The sequence below is a fragment of the Balaenoptera acutorostrata genome, chromosome 14, assembly GCF_949987535.1.
Source record: "Balaenoptera acutorostrata chromosome 14, mBalAcu1.1, whole genome shotgun sequence".
Classification (NCBI taxonomy): domain Eukaryota; kingdom Metazoa; phylum Chordata; class Mammalia; order Artiodactyla; family Balaenopteridae; genus Balaenoptera; species Balaenoptera acutorostrata.
In genome coordinates this window covers 14,138,483-14,157,592 of record NC_080077.1, presented here as the reverse complement: position 1 = coordinate 14,157,592, position 19,110 = coordinate 14,138,483, and the positions used below count along the sequence as shown (strand labels likewise).

Genomic DNA, 19,110 nt, shown 5'->3' with positions numbered 1-19,110 from the left:
GTTTTGGTATCAGGGTGATGGTGGCCTCATAGAATGAGTTTGGGAGTGTTCCTTCCTCTGCAATTTTTTGGAAGAGTTTGAGAAGGATGGGTGTTAGCTCTTCTCTAAATGTTTGATAGAATTCACCTGTGAAGCCATCTGGTCCTGGACTTTTGTTTGTTGGAAGATTTTTAATCACAGTTTCAATTTCATTACTTGTGATTGGTCTGTTCATATTTTCTGTTTCTTCCTGATTCAGTCTTGGAAGGTTATACCTTTCTAAGAATTTGTCCATTTCTTCCAGGTTGTCCATTTTATTGGCATAAAGTTGCTTGTAGTAGTCTCTTAGGATGTTTTGTATTTCTGCAGTGTCTGTTGTAACTTCTCCTTTTTCATTTCTGATTTTATTGATTTGAGTCCTCTCCCTCTTTTTCTTGATGAGTCTGGCTAATGGCTTATCAATTTTGTTTATCTTCTCAAAGAACCAACTTTTAGTTTTATTGATCTTTGCTATTGTTTTCTTTGTTTCTATTTCATTTATTTCTGCTCTGATCTTTATGATTTCTTTCCTTCTGCTAACTTTGGGTTTTGTTTGTTCTTCTTTCTCTAGTTTCTTTAGGTGTAAGGTTAGATTGTTTACTTGAGATTTTTCTTGTTTCTTTAGGTAGGCTTGTATAGCTATAAACTTCCCTCTTAGAACCGCTTTTGCTGCATCCCATAGGTTTTGGGTCGTCGTGTTTTCATTGTCATTTGTCTCTAGGTATTTTTTTATTTCCTCTTTGATTTCTTCAGTGATCTCTTGGTTATTTAGTAACGTATTGTTTAGCCTCCATGTGTTTGTCTTTTTTACGTTTTTTTCCCTGTAATTCATTTCTAATCTCATAGTGTTGTGGTCAGAAAAGATGCTTGATATGATTTCAATTTTCTTAAATTTACTGAGGCTTGATTTGTGACCCAAGATGTGATCTATCCTGGAGAATGTTCCGTGCGCACTTGAGAAGAACGTGTAATCTGCCGTTTTTGGATGGAATGTCCTATATATATCAATTAAATCTATCTGGTCTATTGTGTCATTTAAAGCTTCTGTTTCCTTATTTATTTTCATTTTGGAGGATCTGTCCATTGGTGTAAGTGAGGTGTTAAAGTCCCCCACTATTATTGTGTTACTGTCTATTTCCTCTTTTATAGCTGTTAGCAGTTGCCTTATGTATTGAGGTGCTCCTATGTTGGGTGCATATATATTTATAATTGTTATATCTTCTTCTTGGATTGATCCCTGGATCATTATGTAGTGTCCTTCCTTGTCTCTCGTAACATTCTTTATTTTAAAGTCTATTTTATCTGATATGAGTATAGCTACTCCAGCTTTCTTTTGATTTCCATTTGCATGGAATATCTTTTTCCATCCCCTCACTTTCAGTCTGTATGTGTCCCTAGGTCTGAAGTGGGTCTCTTGTAGACAGCATATATATGGGTCTTGTTTTTGTATCCATTCAGCCAGTCTATGTCTTTTGGTTGGGGCATTTAATCCATTCACGTTTAAGGTAATTATCAATATGTATGTTCCTATGACCATTTTCTTAATTGTTTTGGGTTTGTTTTTGTAGGTCCTTTTCTTCTCTTGTGTTTCCCACTTAGAGAAGTTCCTTTAGCATTTGTTGTAGAGCTGGTTTGGTGGTGCTGAATTCTCTTAGCTTTTGCTTGTCTGTAAAGCTTTTGATTTCTCCATCAAATCTAAATGAGATCCTTGCTGGGTAGAGTAATCTTGGTTGTAGGTTCTTCCCTTTCATCACTATAAGTATATCATGCCACTCCCTTCTGGCTTGCAGAGTTTCTGCTGAGAAATCAGCTGTTAACCTTACGGGAGTTCCCTTGTATGTTATTTGTCGTTTTTCCCTTGCTGCTTTCAGTAATTTTTCTTTGTCTTTAATTTTTGCCACTTTGATTACTATGTGTCTCGGCGTGTTTCTCCTTGGGATTATTCTGTATGGGACTCTCTGCGCTTCCTGGACTTGGGTGGCTATTTCCTTTCCCATGTTAGGGAAGTTTTCGACTATAATCTCTTCAAATATTTTCTCTGGTCCTTTCTCTCTCTCTTCTCCTTCTGGGACCCCTATAATGCAAATGTTGTTGTGTTTAATGTTGTCCCAGAGGTCTCTTAGGCTGTCTTCATTTCTTTTCATTCTTTTTTCTTTAGTCTGTTCCTCAGCAGTGAATTCCACCATTCTGTCTTCCAGGTCACTTATCCGTTCTTCTGCCTCAGTTATTCTGCTATTGATTCCTTCTAGTGTAGTTTTCATTTCAGTTATTTTATTGGTCATCTCTGTTTGTTTGTTCTTTAATTCTTCTAGGTCTTTGTTAATCATTTCTTGCATCTTCTCAATCTTTGCCTCTATTCTTATTCCGAGGTCCTGGATCATCTTCACTATCATTATTCTGAATTCTTTTTCTGGAAGGTTGCCTATCTCCACTTCATTTAGTTGTTTTTCTGGGGTTTTTTCTTGTTCCTTCATCTGGTACATAGCCCTCTGCCTTTTCATCTTCTCTGTCTTTCTGTAACTGTGGTTTTTGGTCCACAGGCTGCAGGATTGTAGTTTTTCTTGCTTCTGTTGTCTGCCCTCTGGTGGTTGAGGCTATCTAAGAGGCTTGATGGGAGGCTCTGGTGGTGGGTAGAGCTGACTGTTGCTGTGGCGGTCCTACCTCTTAACTTTTGAAAACATTATTAGTTCCTTCACCTACCCAATCCCAAGACATTTCTCAGGCTCCAGCTTAAATGTTTCTTCCTCTGAAAACCTATTCTGATGCCCTCCTTCAGGTTACTTGTATGGTTGGCTGCGCTTGCCCTGTGCTCCCTGACACCCTGTACTTCTCTGCTCGTGGAACTTACCATGCACACGTCTCTGTAATTGCTGTCTCTTCTGCTGGCCTGTCAGTTTCATAATGGCATGGACTATATCTGTTTTTTGTTCACCATTGTATCCACAACCCCTAGCACATAATAGGTGCTTGAAAAGTATTTGCTACATGAATAGCTAAATAAACGAAAGAAGCATGGGTGTATATAACACAATGGTTAGTGCCCAAACTTTGGAGTCCTGGGATTGAAATCTGGTTTTCCACGTACTTGTTATATGACCTTGAGCTTATTAATTAACTCTAAGCTTCAGTTTCATAATCTATAAAATGGTGAAAATACTACTTACATTTGATTGTTGTGTTATTTAAATAAAATAAAAGATAAAGTTGCTAAGGCACAGTAATCGGCACATGATGAGTTCAGTAAACAGCAGCCCTGCAATTTAAAAACCTAGTTAGCAATGAGTGATGACAGCCAGCACTGAATCAGGACCTAACTTTGAAAAACTATTACTTGGATCAATACTGGGCTAATTAAAAAACAAATACTCCACCTTCTTTCACTGACAAAGCAAACAGAATAGAAAGAGGCAGGTTTCTTCTTAAAAAGGAAGAAAATTACAGGGCCCACGTTTCAGTATGAAGCCCTCTTCCTGAAAGGAATTATCAGATATATGAAATAAACAGAACTCACTAATTTTTGTTGATGTTACATTACATTATATCGACAATTTATGATTTGCAATGTTTTGCATAATTTCAGAAGCATGAAGACTTCAATTTGAAAACAAAGCAAATATTTTTAAAAAACTGATCATTATATCCACAAATTTGAGTAATCTACAGAAAATTCTCGGGTTTTTTTTCCTATTTTTAATATAAATTTTTGTTTTAAGAAAAGCGTATTTTTTGAAAACAGATTGCTCTCTTATTTGCACCCTATGTCTTCATGCTACTGTCAAAATATTTATAAAGAATTGTTACAATAGAATAAAATGTCATCAGTAAAAGAGTTTGTTTTATTTACTTAGCAGTAAATAGTTTTCTTATTTGCAACTAAGCAAAGCAGCCTACAACAAAAAAGAAAATTTCCCATGAAAAACCCTCCCCAAATTTATCTCCACAAAGCATCTTTTGAACATCTCCCAATGCACCCAACATTGAATGATCTTAGGACAGAGGATCAATTTTGTTTGCTTCTCAATTCAACATCCCAGCTCTGTAAACCTGCTGCAACTTATTATTAAAGCTATTTTTGGAAACAGTCAATTTCCAAAGAAGATTTTTGAGAAAACAGGTATGATTTTTTCCTTCCAGTTTTACTGAGATATAATTGACATATAAAGTTTTCTTTCTAAATAAGGTGTTTATTTATTTTTTTAGTTTGCTTGAAATCTTTAAAGAAGGCATTGCAGTAGCAAGACATAATCACAGAATTTAGGATGAGATGGTTTATCACTCTAGTTTAAATCCACAGAAATTCCCATGACTTGTGCAAAAGCTCCCAGACAACTGAGATCCTGCAAAATATTTACAACTTGCATTCTAGAAGAAAGTCGAAACTCTTTTTTTCCTGCCAATTTAGCACTTTCTCCTTTCTTGTTCTCAGAGATAAAGTAACTTGGCATGTTATATAGCATAAGTAATAGGTGAATTAAGACTAATATCTGATCACCAGCATAAAAGTATTTTTGACCTGGGTCACTTCCTTGCCTTTATTGGTAGATGCCAACAGAAAATTGTAGGAAACACATACACACACACACACACACACACACACACACACACACACACAAACCAAGGAATAAAATGCATTTTAATTATTTTGAAGGATTTGGTTATTAGATATCTGAAGCCATTCCAAAGCACAGCGCTATGTACAATAGGAACTGAAACACAAACAAACATTTGATATGAAAGAGGAGACAAACTCATTACTTACATCGTTCTTGGACCGAGGTTTGGAAGAAATTCTCATGTGCTTCAAGCCAGACCTCAGGATGAACCTGTGGCCTGTTATGGACTGAATGTTTGTGTGTCCCCCCACCCAAATCCATATGTTGAAGCCTTAACCCCCAATGCGATGGTATTTGGAAGTGGGGCCTTTGGGAGGTAATTGGGTGTAAATGAGGTCATAAATTCCTCACAACGGAATTAGTGTCCTATAAGAAGAGGAAAAGAAACCAGAATTCTTTCTCTCTCTGCCATGTAAGGACTGAAATCAGTCGACACAATGATCTTGAACTTCCCAGCCTCCAGAATTTCAAGAAATAAATGTTCCTTGTTTAAGCCACATAGTCTATGGTATTTTGTTACAGCAGCCCAAGCTGACTAAAACTGGGTCTAAGTTGGTTGCATATTTACTGGGCAAAATAAACAAACATAAACAATACACCAAACCAGACTCAATCTGACCCAACAAATTACAGAACACCAGGTCCTTTCAAAGCTGACAGCAATTATGGTTCCATCCTTGGAGCAGACTGTTGTTATAGGACAAACCATTGGCTTTGGTTTCTTAATAGGCAAGAAAGAAGAGGAAAAGTTGGCTCAAGAATCTCCGGAGAGGGGCTTCCTGGTGGTGCAGGGTTAAGAATCCACCTGTCGGGCTTCCCTGGTGGCGCAGTGGTTGAGAATCTGCCTGCCAATGCAGGGGACGCGGGTTCGAGCCCTGGTCTGGGAAGATCCCACATGCCACGGAGCAACTCGGCCCGTGAGCCACAATTACTGAGCCTGCGCGTCTGGAGCCTGTGCTCGGCAACGAGAGACCGCGATAGTGAGAGGCCCGCGCACCGCGATGAAGAGTGGCCCCCACTTGCCGCAACTAGAGAAAGCCCTCGCACAGAAACGAAGACCCAACAAAGCCATACATACATACATACATACATACATAAATTAAAAAAAAAAAGAATGTAAGCAGACAAGAATAGCATTAAAAAAAAAAAAAAAAAAAAAAAGAATCCACCTGTCAATGCAGGGGACACGGGTTCGAGCCTGGTCCGGGAAGATCCCACATGCCGTGGAGCAACTAAGCCCGTGTGCCACAACTACCGGGCCTGCGCTCTAGAGCCCGCGAGCCACAACTACTGAAGCCTGCGCACCTAGAGCCCGTGCTCGACAACAGGAGAAGCCATTGCAATGAGAAGCCCACACACCGCAACGAAGAGTAGCCTCTGCTTGCCACAACTAGAGAAAGCCCGTGCCCAGCAACGAAGACCCAACACAGCCAAAAATAAATTAATTAATTAAAAAAAAAAAAAAAGAATCTCTGGAGGATAAGGAAAGACCTTGAAGCAGATCAAGTTGCTTCTCTGTGGATTATTTTTCTAGTGAGAAACACTTTGATTCTAAGTATGGCTTTAGGCCTGCTCTATGACTGAAAACCAGGGGCCAGGGGAGATATCCACGTGTTGTTAAAAGGTAAAGAAGAGTTGAAGACCAAAAATCTAAGAAGCTGTTTTCACGAGAGACTTAGTGAGATTCTAGGCATAAAATATGCTTCTGTGGAGCCCAGGTGACTAAGGTAGGGGTGTGTGTGTGTGTGTGTCTATGCAGGTGCTTGTTGACTGCACCTGGGGTGCTAGAGTGATGGGCACACTCTAGCATCACACAATGACTTTGGGAGCAAGCCTTCTCACAGAGACAGCAGGAAAAGTGACAGTGTCCTTGTCGAGAGGCCAGATAAAAGATATGAACCTGACCTTGCTTCTGTTGCAAGTAAGGTATTATCATTCTCAGAAGTAAGTCAGCACACTGCAATGGGGAGGGAAGTGTGTGCTTCCATTTAAATTTGGGCGTATATGTAAATGTGACCTCAAGGAGACTGTGAAGCCTAGGATGTACAAGTTGCATATGTTTTTATAGAGAAAGTGTACAGATAGAAATAGAGATGGGAATGGGGATAAAGATAGGGATGGAGAGATTGAGATACAGATGGAAAGGGAGTTGGGTGGAGGTGTGATGGAGGAGATGGGATGGGAGAGATAGAGATGATACAGGAATGGAAGCGGGCTGAGAGGGAGAATGAGAGAGAAACAGGGCTGCAATAGGAAACTCAAATAGGGATAAAGGCAAGCAAAGGATGGGTACGAGAGAGGGAAGAGTAGGGAATCATGGGACCAGCTGCTGAGACAGTCGCAGACATAAACATCTACTCTGTAGCTATCCTAAAACTCTCAACTGTCAAAGCAGGGTAATGTGGTCAGATTTTATTTTCAAAATGTTTTTAACTGCAAGTGAGTCAGAAAAGGAAAATGTTTTCCAATGAAGTTGCAGGCTACATTTGGTAAGATACTACGATGTCAGTATAAATAGTCCCTGATAACAAGCATAGGTATCACTGTTTCAGTTTTCAAGGTTCAAGAAAGAAAAAAATAGCAAGTACAGAGGAGAAAACAAAAGAACAACAACAAAAAAATCTCTATTGCAGTAAGGTTACAATGGAGCAGTTGCAGAGGTAATAATTTTCTGGGTCTTTTGAAATGATACTAAAGATGCAAAAATGTGTAAAGTAGGGAAACCAAGGGGACTTCAGATTCACGTCTGCATTAAAATCTCAGCAGCACCAATGGCCAGGTGTATGAAGAAGTACGTTATAAAATATATGAAGAAGTACGTTATAAAATAACCTGAGTTAAGCACTTAGCACAGTGCCAGACATTAATCGTTATTTTTTCCCCATGTGATTGATGTTTTTACTACTCTAACAAAATAAGGAAAGATAAAGAATCTTTGCTGTTGCTGTTTCGTTAAGCCCCTCTGCATGGTACTCAGTGCTGTGCTTAGAGCTATTAGGATTTACAAAGAACTCCAAGAATTAGCACATGCCTTGAAGACTTTACAGTGTTGTTGGGAAGATGAGATATGAAACAGTATAAAATCATTTAAGACATACTGGTGGAGGGTGGGGATAAACTGGGTGATTGGGATTGACATATACACACTATTATATATAGAATAGATAATTAATAAGCACAGGGAACTCTACTCAATACTCTGTTATGATCTATATGGGAAAAGAATCTTCAAAAAAGTGTATATATGTATATGTATAACTGATTCACTTTGCTGTACAGCAGAAACTAACACAACATTGTAAATCAACTATATTCCAAAAAAAAAAAAAAAAAAAGAATGCAGTGGTAAATCCAAATGCAATGACTCAAAAGTAAAAAAACAAAAACAATTTCTTTCCCATTAAAAAAAAAAACAACTAGGGACTTCCCTGGTGGTCCAGCGGTTAAGAATCCACCTTCCAATGCAGGGGATGCGAGTTCAATCCCTGGTCTGGAAACTAAGATCCCACATGCTGCGGGGTAACTAAGCTCACACGCCACAACAAAGAGCTCACGCGCTGCAATGAAAGATCCCGCATGCCGCAACAAAGATCCCGCACGCCGCAACTAAGACCCGACGCAGCCAAATAAGTAAATAAATAAAATACTTAAAAAAAAAAAAAAGAAACTAGCTATCTTCTACTAGCATAGGCAAATACTCACAGACCCACAGCCCACACATACACAAAATACATGAAATCTCTAATCTCTAGCATATTTTTAAATTAAAATACTCTGAGCACATTAAAAAAAAAAAAAAGACATGCTGAACTTTTCCACCTGTGCTGCAGGTTCTGGAGAAGTGCTGAGATTCTGATTCTACCAAACCCGAGGCAGGAACAGCAGAGAAGGCTGGGGGAGGAGTGCAGGGGAAACTGCTAACCTTCTGGAGCATTTGCTCGGCGTTTCACACGTGGTGAGAAATGACTTCATGAATGAGAGAGGTATGTGCTACACATTAAGGGTAGGACTTAGATATTTAAATGGGAAATAGCAGGAGTGAGGTCACTAAGCAGGACTAAAGAAAAAAAGAACATAAAAGGGTACACACTGGTAGACCCCCTTCCAATACCCAGTTATCACATAAATATGTAAAGTAACTTGAAACAATGATAAAATGGTGATAAAAACAGATTAGAAAACGAATTCTTGGCATATAATCCTTCCACAAAGGCCCTTTGTAAACCGTGTGCCATGGTACGCGTTCCAATTTTTGCTTCTTTTTAAGAATTCAGAACACAGATAAGTGTGTCCCAGGAATTCTGCTTTAAAATCTTCTGCAAAGATATTCAACCCTATTAAAAAATATAAAAATAACCATAAACTGTTTTCACCAGATTGGAAAATACTGTTAAAGAGGATTAATAGTATAAGGAAATGGGCATTCTCATAAGCTCTTGGTATATATTAAAGTTATAAACATGTATACTTGTGGACTATCCACCCACTTCTAGAAATTTATCCTAAGAAAAATAATCACACAAATGTACAGATATATATGCCCAAGGACTTTCACTGTGATATTTTATATAATATTAACCAACTGGAAACTAATTATATAACCATTGATAGACAACTGGCTAATTATGACTTATAATTTATAAAGGATTTTATTATATTTATAATGACAAAGTATTATTCATTCAGCCATTAAAATGATTATGTGGCTCTGTATCTAGTCACATGGGAAGACGTGCAGATGTGCTGAGTGAATAGAGGCATTCAGAATAGTGTCGTCTAGAACCACTTATGTGAAATTGTTTATGCCAGCATGTAGGAAAATGGTGATCAATACGTCAGTGATGGTTATATCAGGATTGTGGAATTTAAGGTGATTTTTATTTTCATTAAACTTTCTAAGAAGTTTCTTATCAAAATGATTTACAATTAGCATGTAACCTTTTTATGATATGAAAAAACAATAACTCTATTTTCATTTTGGAAAAAAAAAGAACTGTCCTCAAATGATGACAATTCTGGAGTATAAGTAGTGGCTGGGGCCAGATGGCCCCAGCCAAAGCTTGAGAAAATGAGCCCCAAGGGCATTCAGTGCCTTGTCACAGGGCAGATTCTGGGTGCAGCCACTGGGCCAGAAAATTCCCATTTTACCAAGTGGCTTTTGGAGAGATGATAGGAAAGATAATCCCATTTTATCCTGTATCTAGACACATTATTCTTTTTTTTTTTTTAAGCTTTTTTTTTTTTTTTCCGGCTGCATTGGGTCTTCGTTGCTGCACGTGGGCTTTCTCTAGTTGCAGCGAGCGGGGGCTACTCTTCGTTGCGGTGCGCAGGCTTCTCACTGTGGTGGCTTCTCTTGTTGCAGAGCACAGGCTCTAGGCGCGCGGGCTTCAGTAGTGGCAGCACGCAGGCTCAGTAGTTGTGGCTCACGGGCTTAGTTCTTCCACGGCATGTGGGATTTTCCCGGACCAGGGATCGAACCTGTGTCCCCTGCATTGGCAGGCGGATTCTCAACCACTGTGCCACGAGGGAAGCCCTAGACACATTAATCTAGTCTTCTGTTTTTGCTGGATTTTGAGCTTCCCAAGGCCTGGGAAAGTGTCTCACTAGCTTTTTTCCTGTCTCCAAAGCCTATCATAGATACACAGTAAGCAGTCAATTTGTACAATGGGACTGAAATAAGTTGCCATACTTTGTTTGCTTCTGAACTATGAAAAGAGGCTTTGGAGGAGTCCCCAGTCAAAAACTGCTCGTAGGATTATTCCTTGCACACTTTAGGCACTGCTCTCGGCAAATATCCTCTAACTGAATGCAGACAATTGTCCTGTCATCTGCGTTTATTTTTACAAATGCAATGTTTTTTGGTTCACATATTTTTTCATCAGCATTATAAGAGATTAATTTTTTTGTAATGTAGCTACATGGAAATTTGTTTTATGTTAGTATTTATGTTCAAGGTCATTACAATGTATGGATACCCAGTCACCTGATACAATCTAAGGTCAGTATGGATAATCTCAGACTGATTAGCCTTTGTAGTGTCCTGCCACGATGGTTACTTTTCTCTAAGAGCACCTGAGAGGGGAGCCCAGACACAATCTCCTTAGATAAAATTCTTTGCTCAGGGCAGACTACTCATTGCTTTTTTCTGCTCCAAATAGAAACAAACACAAACAAAAATCCAGCATGAATTCTCCTTCTGATATGACACACATCAGTACAGAAGAAACAACTGAATGAAATATTTCATCAAGATTCATGGAATTGACATGAAGTAACTGCTTTCGACTCTGGTTATCTGTTGATTTTCTTTGAAAAAATGTTAGCAGATGCCACAATTAAACTGATAGGTGCCAACATTATTGACTAGTTATAGTGACAATAGCCACAGCAGCATTACTTTAAACTGTGCGTTTAATGATGTATTGGCTCAAACTAAGTAAACATAGAACTCTGGGTAGTTTCCTTTACCTTGGCCAGATGAGAGTTGATCCATTTTGTAAAAGTACGTTTTTGTACTATCTCTTGCTCATCTAGAAGAAAAAAAATTATCTGGTTAGATAACATGTCATGAAGTTGTATCATGAAAAAAATTCATAGTTACACAACTCTAGAAATGATTATTATATTATTTTATCTTATGATTCATTTTACCAATTATTGTCTTGAAGGAAGAGCCAGTAAAACTTCAAATATATTAGGCAAGTCAATTATTTATTTAAAAATTATCAGCAAATGCTTTAAAATTTGCAATATGTTAGCCCTATGTTTATCTTCATTCATTTATTGAAAGTTCACTGAATAATTAAACCTCAATAAATCTGTTTTTTAAAAAGTTCACTTGAGACCAACTAAGTGCCAAGTTTTATGCTTGGTGCAAAGGGATGCAGAGAGATGAAAAGGACACAGTCTCTACCATGATATATCTAAAGGTAAATATCTAGAAGACAACATAGGCAGTATGCTCTTTGACATCGGTCTTAGTAATACACATCAAAGTAAAAAGCTTTTGCACAGTAAAGGAAGCTATCAGCAAAATGAAAAGGCTGCCTACTGAATGGGAGTAGATATTTGCAAAAGATGTACCTGATAAGAGGTTAATATCCAAAATATACAAAGAACTCATGTAACTCAACATCAAAAAAAATAACAACCCAATTGAAAAATGGGCAGAGGATCTGAATAGACATTTTTCCAAAGAAGACATGCAGATGGCCAATAGGTATATGAAAAGATGCTCAGCATCACTAACCATCAGGGAAATGCAAATCAAACCACAATGAGATATCACCTCACACTTATTAGATGGCTATTATCAAAAAAGACAACAAGTAACAAGCGCTGGAGAAAATAACAAGGATGTAGAGAAAAGGAAACCCTTATGCACTATTGGAAGGAATGTAAATTGGTGCAGCCACTGTGGAAAACAATATAGAGATTCCTCAAAAAATTTAAAGATAGAACTACCATACAATCCAGCAACTCCACTCCGGGGTATTTAGAAAACAAAAACACTAATTAGAAAAGATATATGCATCCCTATGTTCACTGCAGCGTTATTTACAATAGCCAAGAAGATATGGAAGCAATCTAAGTGCCCATCAACAGATCAATGGATAAAGAACAAAGAACATGATGTGGTGTGTGTGTATATATATATATATATATATATATATATATATATATACACAAATATATGAAATGGAAAATTACTCAGCCATTTAAAAAACAAGTGAAAGCTTGCCATTTGCAACAACATGGATGGACCTAGAGGGTATTATGCTAAGTGAAATCAGTCAGAAAGAAAAAGACAAATACTGTATGATTTCACTTATATGTGAAATCCAAAAAAACAAAAAAAAATGAACAAACATAAAAAAGAGAAACAGAGTCATAGATACAGAGAACAAACAGGCAGTTGCTGGGAGGGTTTGAGGGGAGGAGAGAAGTAGGTGAGGGAGATTAAGAGGTACAAACTTCCAGTTACAAAATGAGTCACAGGTATCAAATGTACAGTTTGGGGACTATAGTTAATAACTACATAATATCTTTGTAGGGTGACAGATGGTAACTAGTCTTATGGTGATCATTTTGAAACGCATAGAAATAGTGGATCACTGTGTTGTGTAACAGGAACTAACACAGTGTTTAGGTCAATTACACTTCAAAAACAGACAAAGTCGCAGAAAAAGAGATCAGACTTACGGTTAGCAGAGGTGGGATGGGGGGAGGGGGAACTGGATGAAGCTGGTCAAAAGGTGCAAACTTCCAGTCACAAGAGAAATAAGTATTAGGGATTTAATATACAACATGATAAATGCAATTAACGCTGCTGTATGTTATATATGAAAATGGTTAAGAGAGTAAATCCTAAGAGTTCTCATCACAAGGAAAACAATTTTTTTCTATTTCTTTAATTTTGTGTCTACAGAGATGAGGGATGTTCACTAAACTGTTGGTGATGGTCATTTCACGATGTATGTAAGTCAAATCATTATGCTATACACCTTAAACTTATACAGTGCTGCATGTCAATTATGCCTCAATAAAACTGGAAGAAAAAAAGTAACAAAGTCAAAAAATTATAATAAAGGTAAATATTTAGAGGTGGAGAGAGACAAGAAAGGGCACATGTATAGTGGAGGGTTATAGAGTAATGCAACAAGATAGAGGCAGTACAGTAATTTCACCAGATGAGTAGTGTGGTGAACACACTAAAATAGGGTAACCTCCCCGAATTCCCACCTCCTGGAGTCCACACCTTTGTGTGGGCAACTGCAACCAGAACTTGTGAATTGCTTCTAATCAACAGAACACAGCAAGGGTGATGTGATGCCCCACCCATGAACATGTTACTTTATGTAAGATTCCTTCTGAGCTGACTGGAGTGACAGATTCTCCTGCTGGCTTAAAGAAGCAAACAGTCAAACTGTGAAAAGTCCATGGAGAGGGCCCCGGAGCACAGAACTGCAGGCTGCCTCTGGAAGTTGGGGGGCAGCCTCCAGCCAAAAGCCAGGAAGAAGCTCCGTCATACACAAGGAAATGAATTCTGCTAACAACCTGAATGAGTTCAAAAGTGGATTCTTCCCTCTTTCAGCCTCCGGATGAGAATGCCACCCAGCTGACACCTTGATCGTGGACTTGTGAGACCCTGAGCAGAGGGCATAGGCACATGCATGGACTCCTGACCCACAAATATCTGGAGATAATAAATGGACGTTGTTTTAAACTGCTAAGTTTGGTAATTTGTTATGCAATAAGGGAAAACGAATATACAAAGAAAAAAACGTTGCCTTCAGGAAGCCTTTATTTTTTTAATATATATCTTTATTGGAGTATAATTGCTTTACCTTGTTGTGTTAGTTTCTGCTGTACAACAAAGTGAATCAGCTGTATGTATACATATGTCCCCATATCCCCTCCCTCTTGAGCATCCCTCCCACCCTCCCTATCCCACCCCTCCAGGTCGTCACAAAGCACCAAGCTGATCTCCCTGTGCTATGCAGCTGCTTCCCACTAGCCATCCATTTTACATTTGGTAGTGTATATATGTCAATGCTACTCTCTCACTTCGTCCCAGCTTACCCTTCCCTCTCCCCGTCTCCTCAAGTCCATTCTCTACGTCTGCATCTTTATTCCTCCTTTGCCACTAGGTTCATCAGTACCGTTTTTTTAGATTCCGTATATGTGCGTTAGCATATGGTATTTTTCTCTTTCTGACTTACTTCACTGTGTATGACAGACTCTAGGTCCATCCACCTCATTACGAATAACTCAATTTCGTTCCTTTTTATGGCTGAGTAATATTCCATTGTATATATGTGCCACATCTTCTTTATCCATTCATCCGATGATGGACGCTTAGGTTGCTTCCATGACCTGGCTATTGTAAATAGAGCTGCAGTGAACATTGTGGTACATGACTCTTTTTGAATTATGGTTTTCTCAGGGTATATGCCCAGTAGTGGGATTGCTGGGTTATATGGTAGTTCTATTTTTAGTTTTTTAAGGAACCTCCATACTGTTCTCCATAGTGGCTGTATCAATTTACATTCCCACCAACAGTGCAGGAGGGCTCCCTTTTCTCCACACCCTCTCCAGCAAGTATTGTTTGTAGATTTTTGATGACGGCCATGCTGACCGATGTGAGGTGACAGCTCACTGCGGTTCGATTTGCATGGCTACAATGGGCTGTGGTGTGTGACGCAGGTGGCGAACCAGCTCCTGGGCCCCCGCACCTCCGAGTTCACCACCGCCTTCGCGGGCCGCCTCGTGTCCACCCTCATCTCCAAGGCGGGGTGGGAGCCGGGGGAGAGCCTGGACCAGATTTTCCATGCCATCCTCAGCTAGACGCAGCAGGCAGAGATGCTCAGCGGCATGCAGTCCCTGATCATGGTGTTCGCCCACCCGGTGCACACTCAGCTGGAGCCCCTCCTAGAGTTCCTGGGGCCCAGAGGCAAGCCCGCCCTGGAGTTCGCGATGGCCGAGTGGACCAGCCGGCAGCACCTGTCCTACGGGCAGTACGAGGGCAAAGTCAGCTCTGTGGCACTGTGTAAGCTGCTCCAGCACGGCATCAACGTGGATGACAAGCAGCTACAGGACATCCGCGTGAAGGGGGAGGAGATCTACGGCCTGGACGAGGGCACCCGCACCCGCTCCAAGTCGGCCAAGAACCCTGAGCGCTGGACCAACATTCCTCTGCTGGTCAAGATCCTGAAGCTGATCATCAACGAGCTGTCCAGCGTCATGGAGGCCAATGCCACCCGCCAGGCTGCCCCTGCACAGTGGAGCCAAGGTGACTCCAGTGACATGTGGGAGGACCAGGAGGAGGACGATGATGAGGAGGAGGGTGGCTTAGCTCTTGTCTGATATTCTCGCCACACGTAAATACGAAGAGGATTACTACGAGGACGATGAGGAAGATGACCCTGACTCCCTGAAGGACCCTCTCTAACAGATGGATCTGCAGCCGTACCTCACACACTTCCTCTGCCAGTTCGCTCAGCAGCCCCGCTACATGGTGTTCTCAGGCCACCTCAACAATAATGAGAGGCAGGTTCTGCAGACCACTGGCATTTGAAAAGGGCCTCCTCCTGCCTGCCATACACCGTTTTGCAACAAAGTTAGCAGAAGGAAAGAAATCATAAAGATCAGATCAGAAATAAATGAAAAGGAAATGAAGGAAACAACAGCAAAGATCAATAAAAGCAAAAGCTGGTTCTTTGAGAAGATAAACAAAATTGATAAACCATTAGCCAGACCCATCAGGAAAAAAAGGGAGTAGACTCAAATCAACAGAATTAGAAATGAAAAAGGAGAAGTAACAAGTGACACTGCAGAAACACAAAGGATCATGAGAGACTACTACAAACAACTATATGCCAATAAAATGGACAACCTGGAAGAAATGGACAAATTCTTAGAAAAGTATAACCTTCCAAGACTGAACCAGGAAGAAATAGAAAATATGAACAGACCAATCACAAGCCCTGAAATTGAGACTGTGATTAAAAATCTTCCAACAAACAAAAGCCCAGGACCAGATGGCTTCACAGGCGGATTCTATCAAACATTTAGAGAAGAGCTAACACCCATCCTTCTCAAACTCTTCCAAAATACAGCAGAGGGAGGAACACTCCCAAACTCATTCTACAAGGCCACCGTCACCCTGATACCAAAACCAGACAAAGATGTCACAAAAAAAGAAAACTACAGGCCAATATCACTGATGAACATAGATGCAAAAATCCTCAACAAAATACTAGCAAACAGAATCCAAGAGCACATTAAAAGGATCATACACCATGATCAAGTGGGGTTTATCCCAGGAATGAAGGACTTAATTAGAGATATAAAGAGATGAAGGCCAGGGAGAGGGGCCAATGTAACACCTTTCAAGGAAAGGGTGAATTCTGCTCTTTCCACCAACATCTACTGTGTGTCAACTGTTGGCTGTAAACTAGATGTTGTGAGGATCAGAGATGAACAAGATATCATTTCAATTCCTCACCCTTTGAAAGGTAATGCTGAAAGAAACATAATTTCAGCTTTCTAAAAAAGGACCTTTTGGCTAAAGTCTAAATATTAAGTTCAAGAGAGGCAGAGCTGGAGCTGACTTCTCCTGAGCTTTGGCTCAGAATCCTGGACTGCCTACTAGAAGCTAAACCCCATGAGGGGGCTTCCCTGGTGGCGCAGTGGTTGGGAATCAGCTTGCTAATGCCAGGGACAAGGGTTCAAGCCCTGGTCCGGGAAGATTCCACATGCCGCGGAGCAACTGAGCCTGTGCGCCACAACTACCGAGCCTGCGCTCTAGAGCCCATGAGCCACAACTACTGAGCCCACGTGCCACAACTACTGAAGCCCACGCGCCTAGAGCCCATGCTCTGCAACAAGAGAAGGCACCACAATGAGAAGCCTGCGCACCGCAATGAAGAGTACCCCTGCTCGCCGCAACTAGAGAAAGCCTGTGCGCAGCAACAAAGACCCAACACAGCCAAAAATAAATAAATTAAATAAAATAAATTAAAAAAAAAAACCCATGAGGACAGTAACTTTGTTCCCAATGCCTACAAATGTTACAAATAAATCCTGTTGAATGAATAAATGAATAAAACAAACAACAAAGCCTTTAAATTTAGAGAAAATTTGGATATATCCATAAAATTTAAAGAACGCCATTATTTCCAATGCACATTAAACATGCACTTTTAACTTTCAAGTAATGACCAGAAACAAACCCAGGTGGCCTTGGGATCAGATGGGGAAGGAGGCTGAAGGACACAAAGAAGACTGTTAGCAGAGGCTGAAAGAACAGTGAGGAAACTGCTAGCTGGGGCTGGAAGGAGAGCTACACATATTTTATACGTTATATATTCTGTCATTGGTAGTAACTTGAACTTTTGCAACTGGCTAGGGAGATTTCCCTGCAGAAAGCTGTCAACCGGCTTCTTTCAGCTGCACATTACAAGGTACTGGAAGAAAGGGAGATGAACCAAAGAAGGAACTATTTAGTTTGCAAGCAGAATTTAGAGGAAACATAGGAGACCTTTGATGGGGCGCGTCAGAAAAAATAATGGTTTGTCATTGTCAGTCTCTCCTGGAAAAAGATTTGCAAAGTAAAAAATAGCTTCAGGACATCAATCAATCAAGACTGTGACCGTAAGAACCATTGTGAAGAACTCAGAAAGATTTAAGGCAGTGTTTGGTATTTTTGTTTGTTTGTTTGTTTATTTTTTAATTTAATTTAATTTTTTTTTCAGTGTTTGGTTGATGTTCTCAACCAGACAAACCAGCTTCTAAGAATCTTAAGGGCACTGCCCACTGCAGCCTCACATGTGCTCCAAAGTTTATTTCAGACTTTGGGTTTTGGGGGCCACAGAATGAACTCCAAGCAGATGTTTAGGAAGCCAACAAATCTGTGAAGCAAAAATGCTACCGGTCTGCACTAAAGGGACAGGACAATTCAAAATGAAGAGAAGACTTTGGAACAACAGCTTTATATGGCTAAGAAGACTATCAGCCACAAACATGAGCCACTTCTTATCAAAAAAGACAGGGAATGACCCTTGCCCTTGAATTAAAGGAGGGGGCCATGTGTGCCTGGCTGGACTTCAGAATGACTTCAGAACACGATTTCCATCTCCTTTCCATTCTTCCCTTCTTCGGACAGAAGCATCCATTGCAATGGTCCTTCCCCGTCTCATCACTGCATGTTGGATGAATGGGGAGCAGTAACTTCTCTTTTTAGTTTCCAGGTCTGGGGACTGACAGAAATTACACCCGAGGGGCCTCCTCTGTATCTGGACCAGATGCAGATCACACGAGACTGGAGTTGGAGCTTGATAACATAATTGGATGAGACTTTTGATGTCTTGAGAGGGAATGAGTGTATTTTGATGTAGAAAGAATATAAAGCACAATGATCAGAGGACAGATATTAAATTATGGACAAAAAATCCTCCAGTCCCAGTAGGCATTCTCCTTTGCAATGTGACTTTGCCCTTCCTCCCCTCAAGGGCAGAATTGATTTCCCCTCTCCTTGAATTTGATCTTGCATTGTATTTGCTTTGATCAATAATGTAGCAGAAATGACTTTATATCATCTGCTTCTAGGCCTTAAGAACTCTTACAGTTTCTATTTTAGCTGTCTTGGATCCCTGTCCTAAATTCACCAAGCAAGGAAAGCAGTCTATATTGGAGGAGGAGGGTCCATGTGGAGAAGAATTGAGATGCCCTATCCAATAGCCAGAACCAACTGCCAAACACGTGGGTGAGGTCATCTTGAACCTTCTAGTTTGGCCAACCCTGCAGATGAACACAAACCAGATGAAGCCAGCAAACTGAGACTCACCTAAGGCTTCAGAGTTGATGCATCTGTTACTCCCCCCTCCCACATCCCCATACATACCTGATTACAAATTCCTCCAGGAAAAGAGCATTTTCCCCATCATTGTATCCCTAGAAATGAACCCACTGCCTGGCA

General features: G+C 40.2%; 1 protein-coding gene across 14 annotated transcripts in view; it reads right to left on the bottom strand.

Moving 5' to 3' along the window:
* The window catches only part of SYNE1 (spectrin repeat containing nuclear envelope protein 1), a 463,872-nt gene that overhangs the window by 370,680 nt on the left and 74,082 nt on the right, over nucleotides 1-19,110 (bottom strand). For all 14 annotated transcript variants that reach the window (XM_057527516.1, XM_057527518.1, XM_057527519.1 and 11 more), the window contains exon 3: nucleotides 11,100-11,161. In XM_057527516.1, coding sequence (XP_057383499.1) covers nucleotides 11,100-11,161 — 62 coding nt within the window. The remainder of the gene's footprint in view (nucleotides 1-11,099; nucleotides 11,162-19,110) is intronic.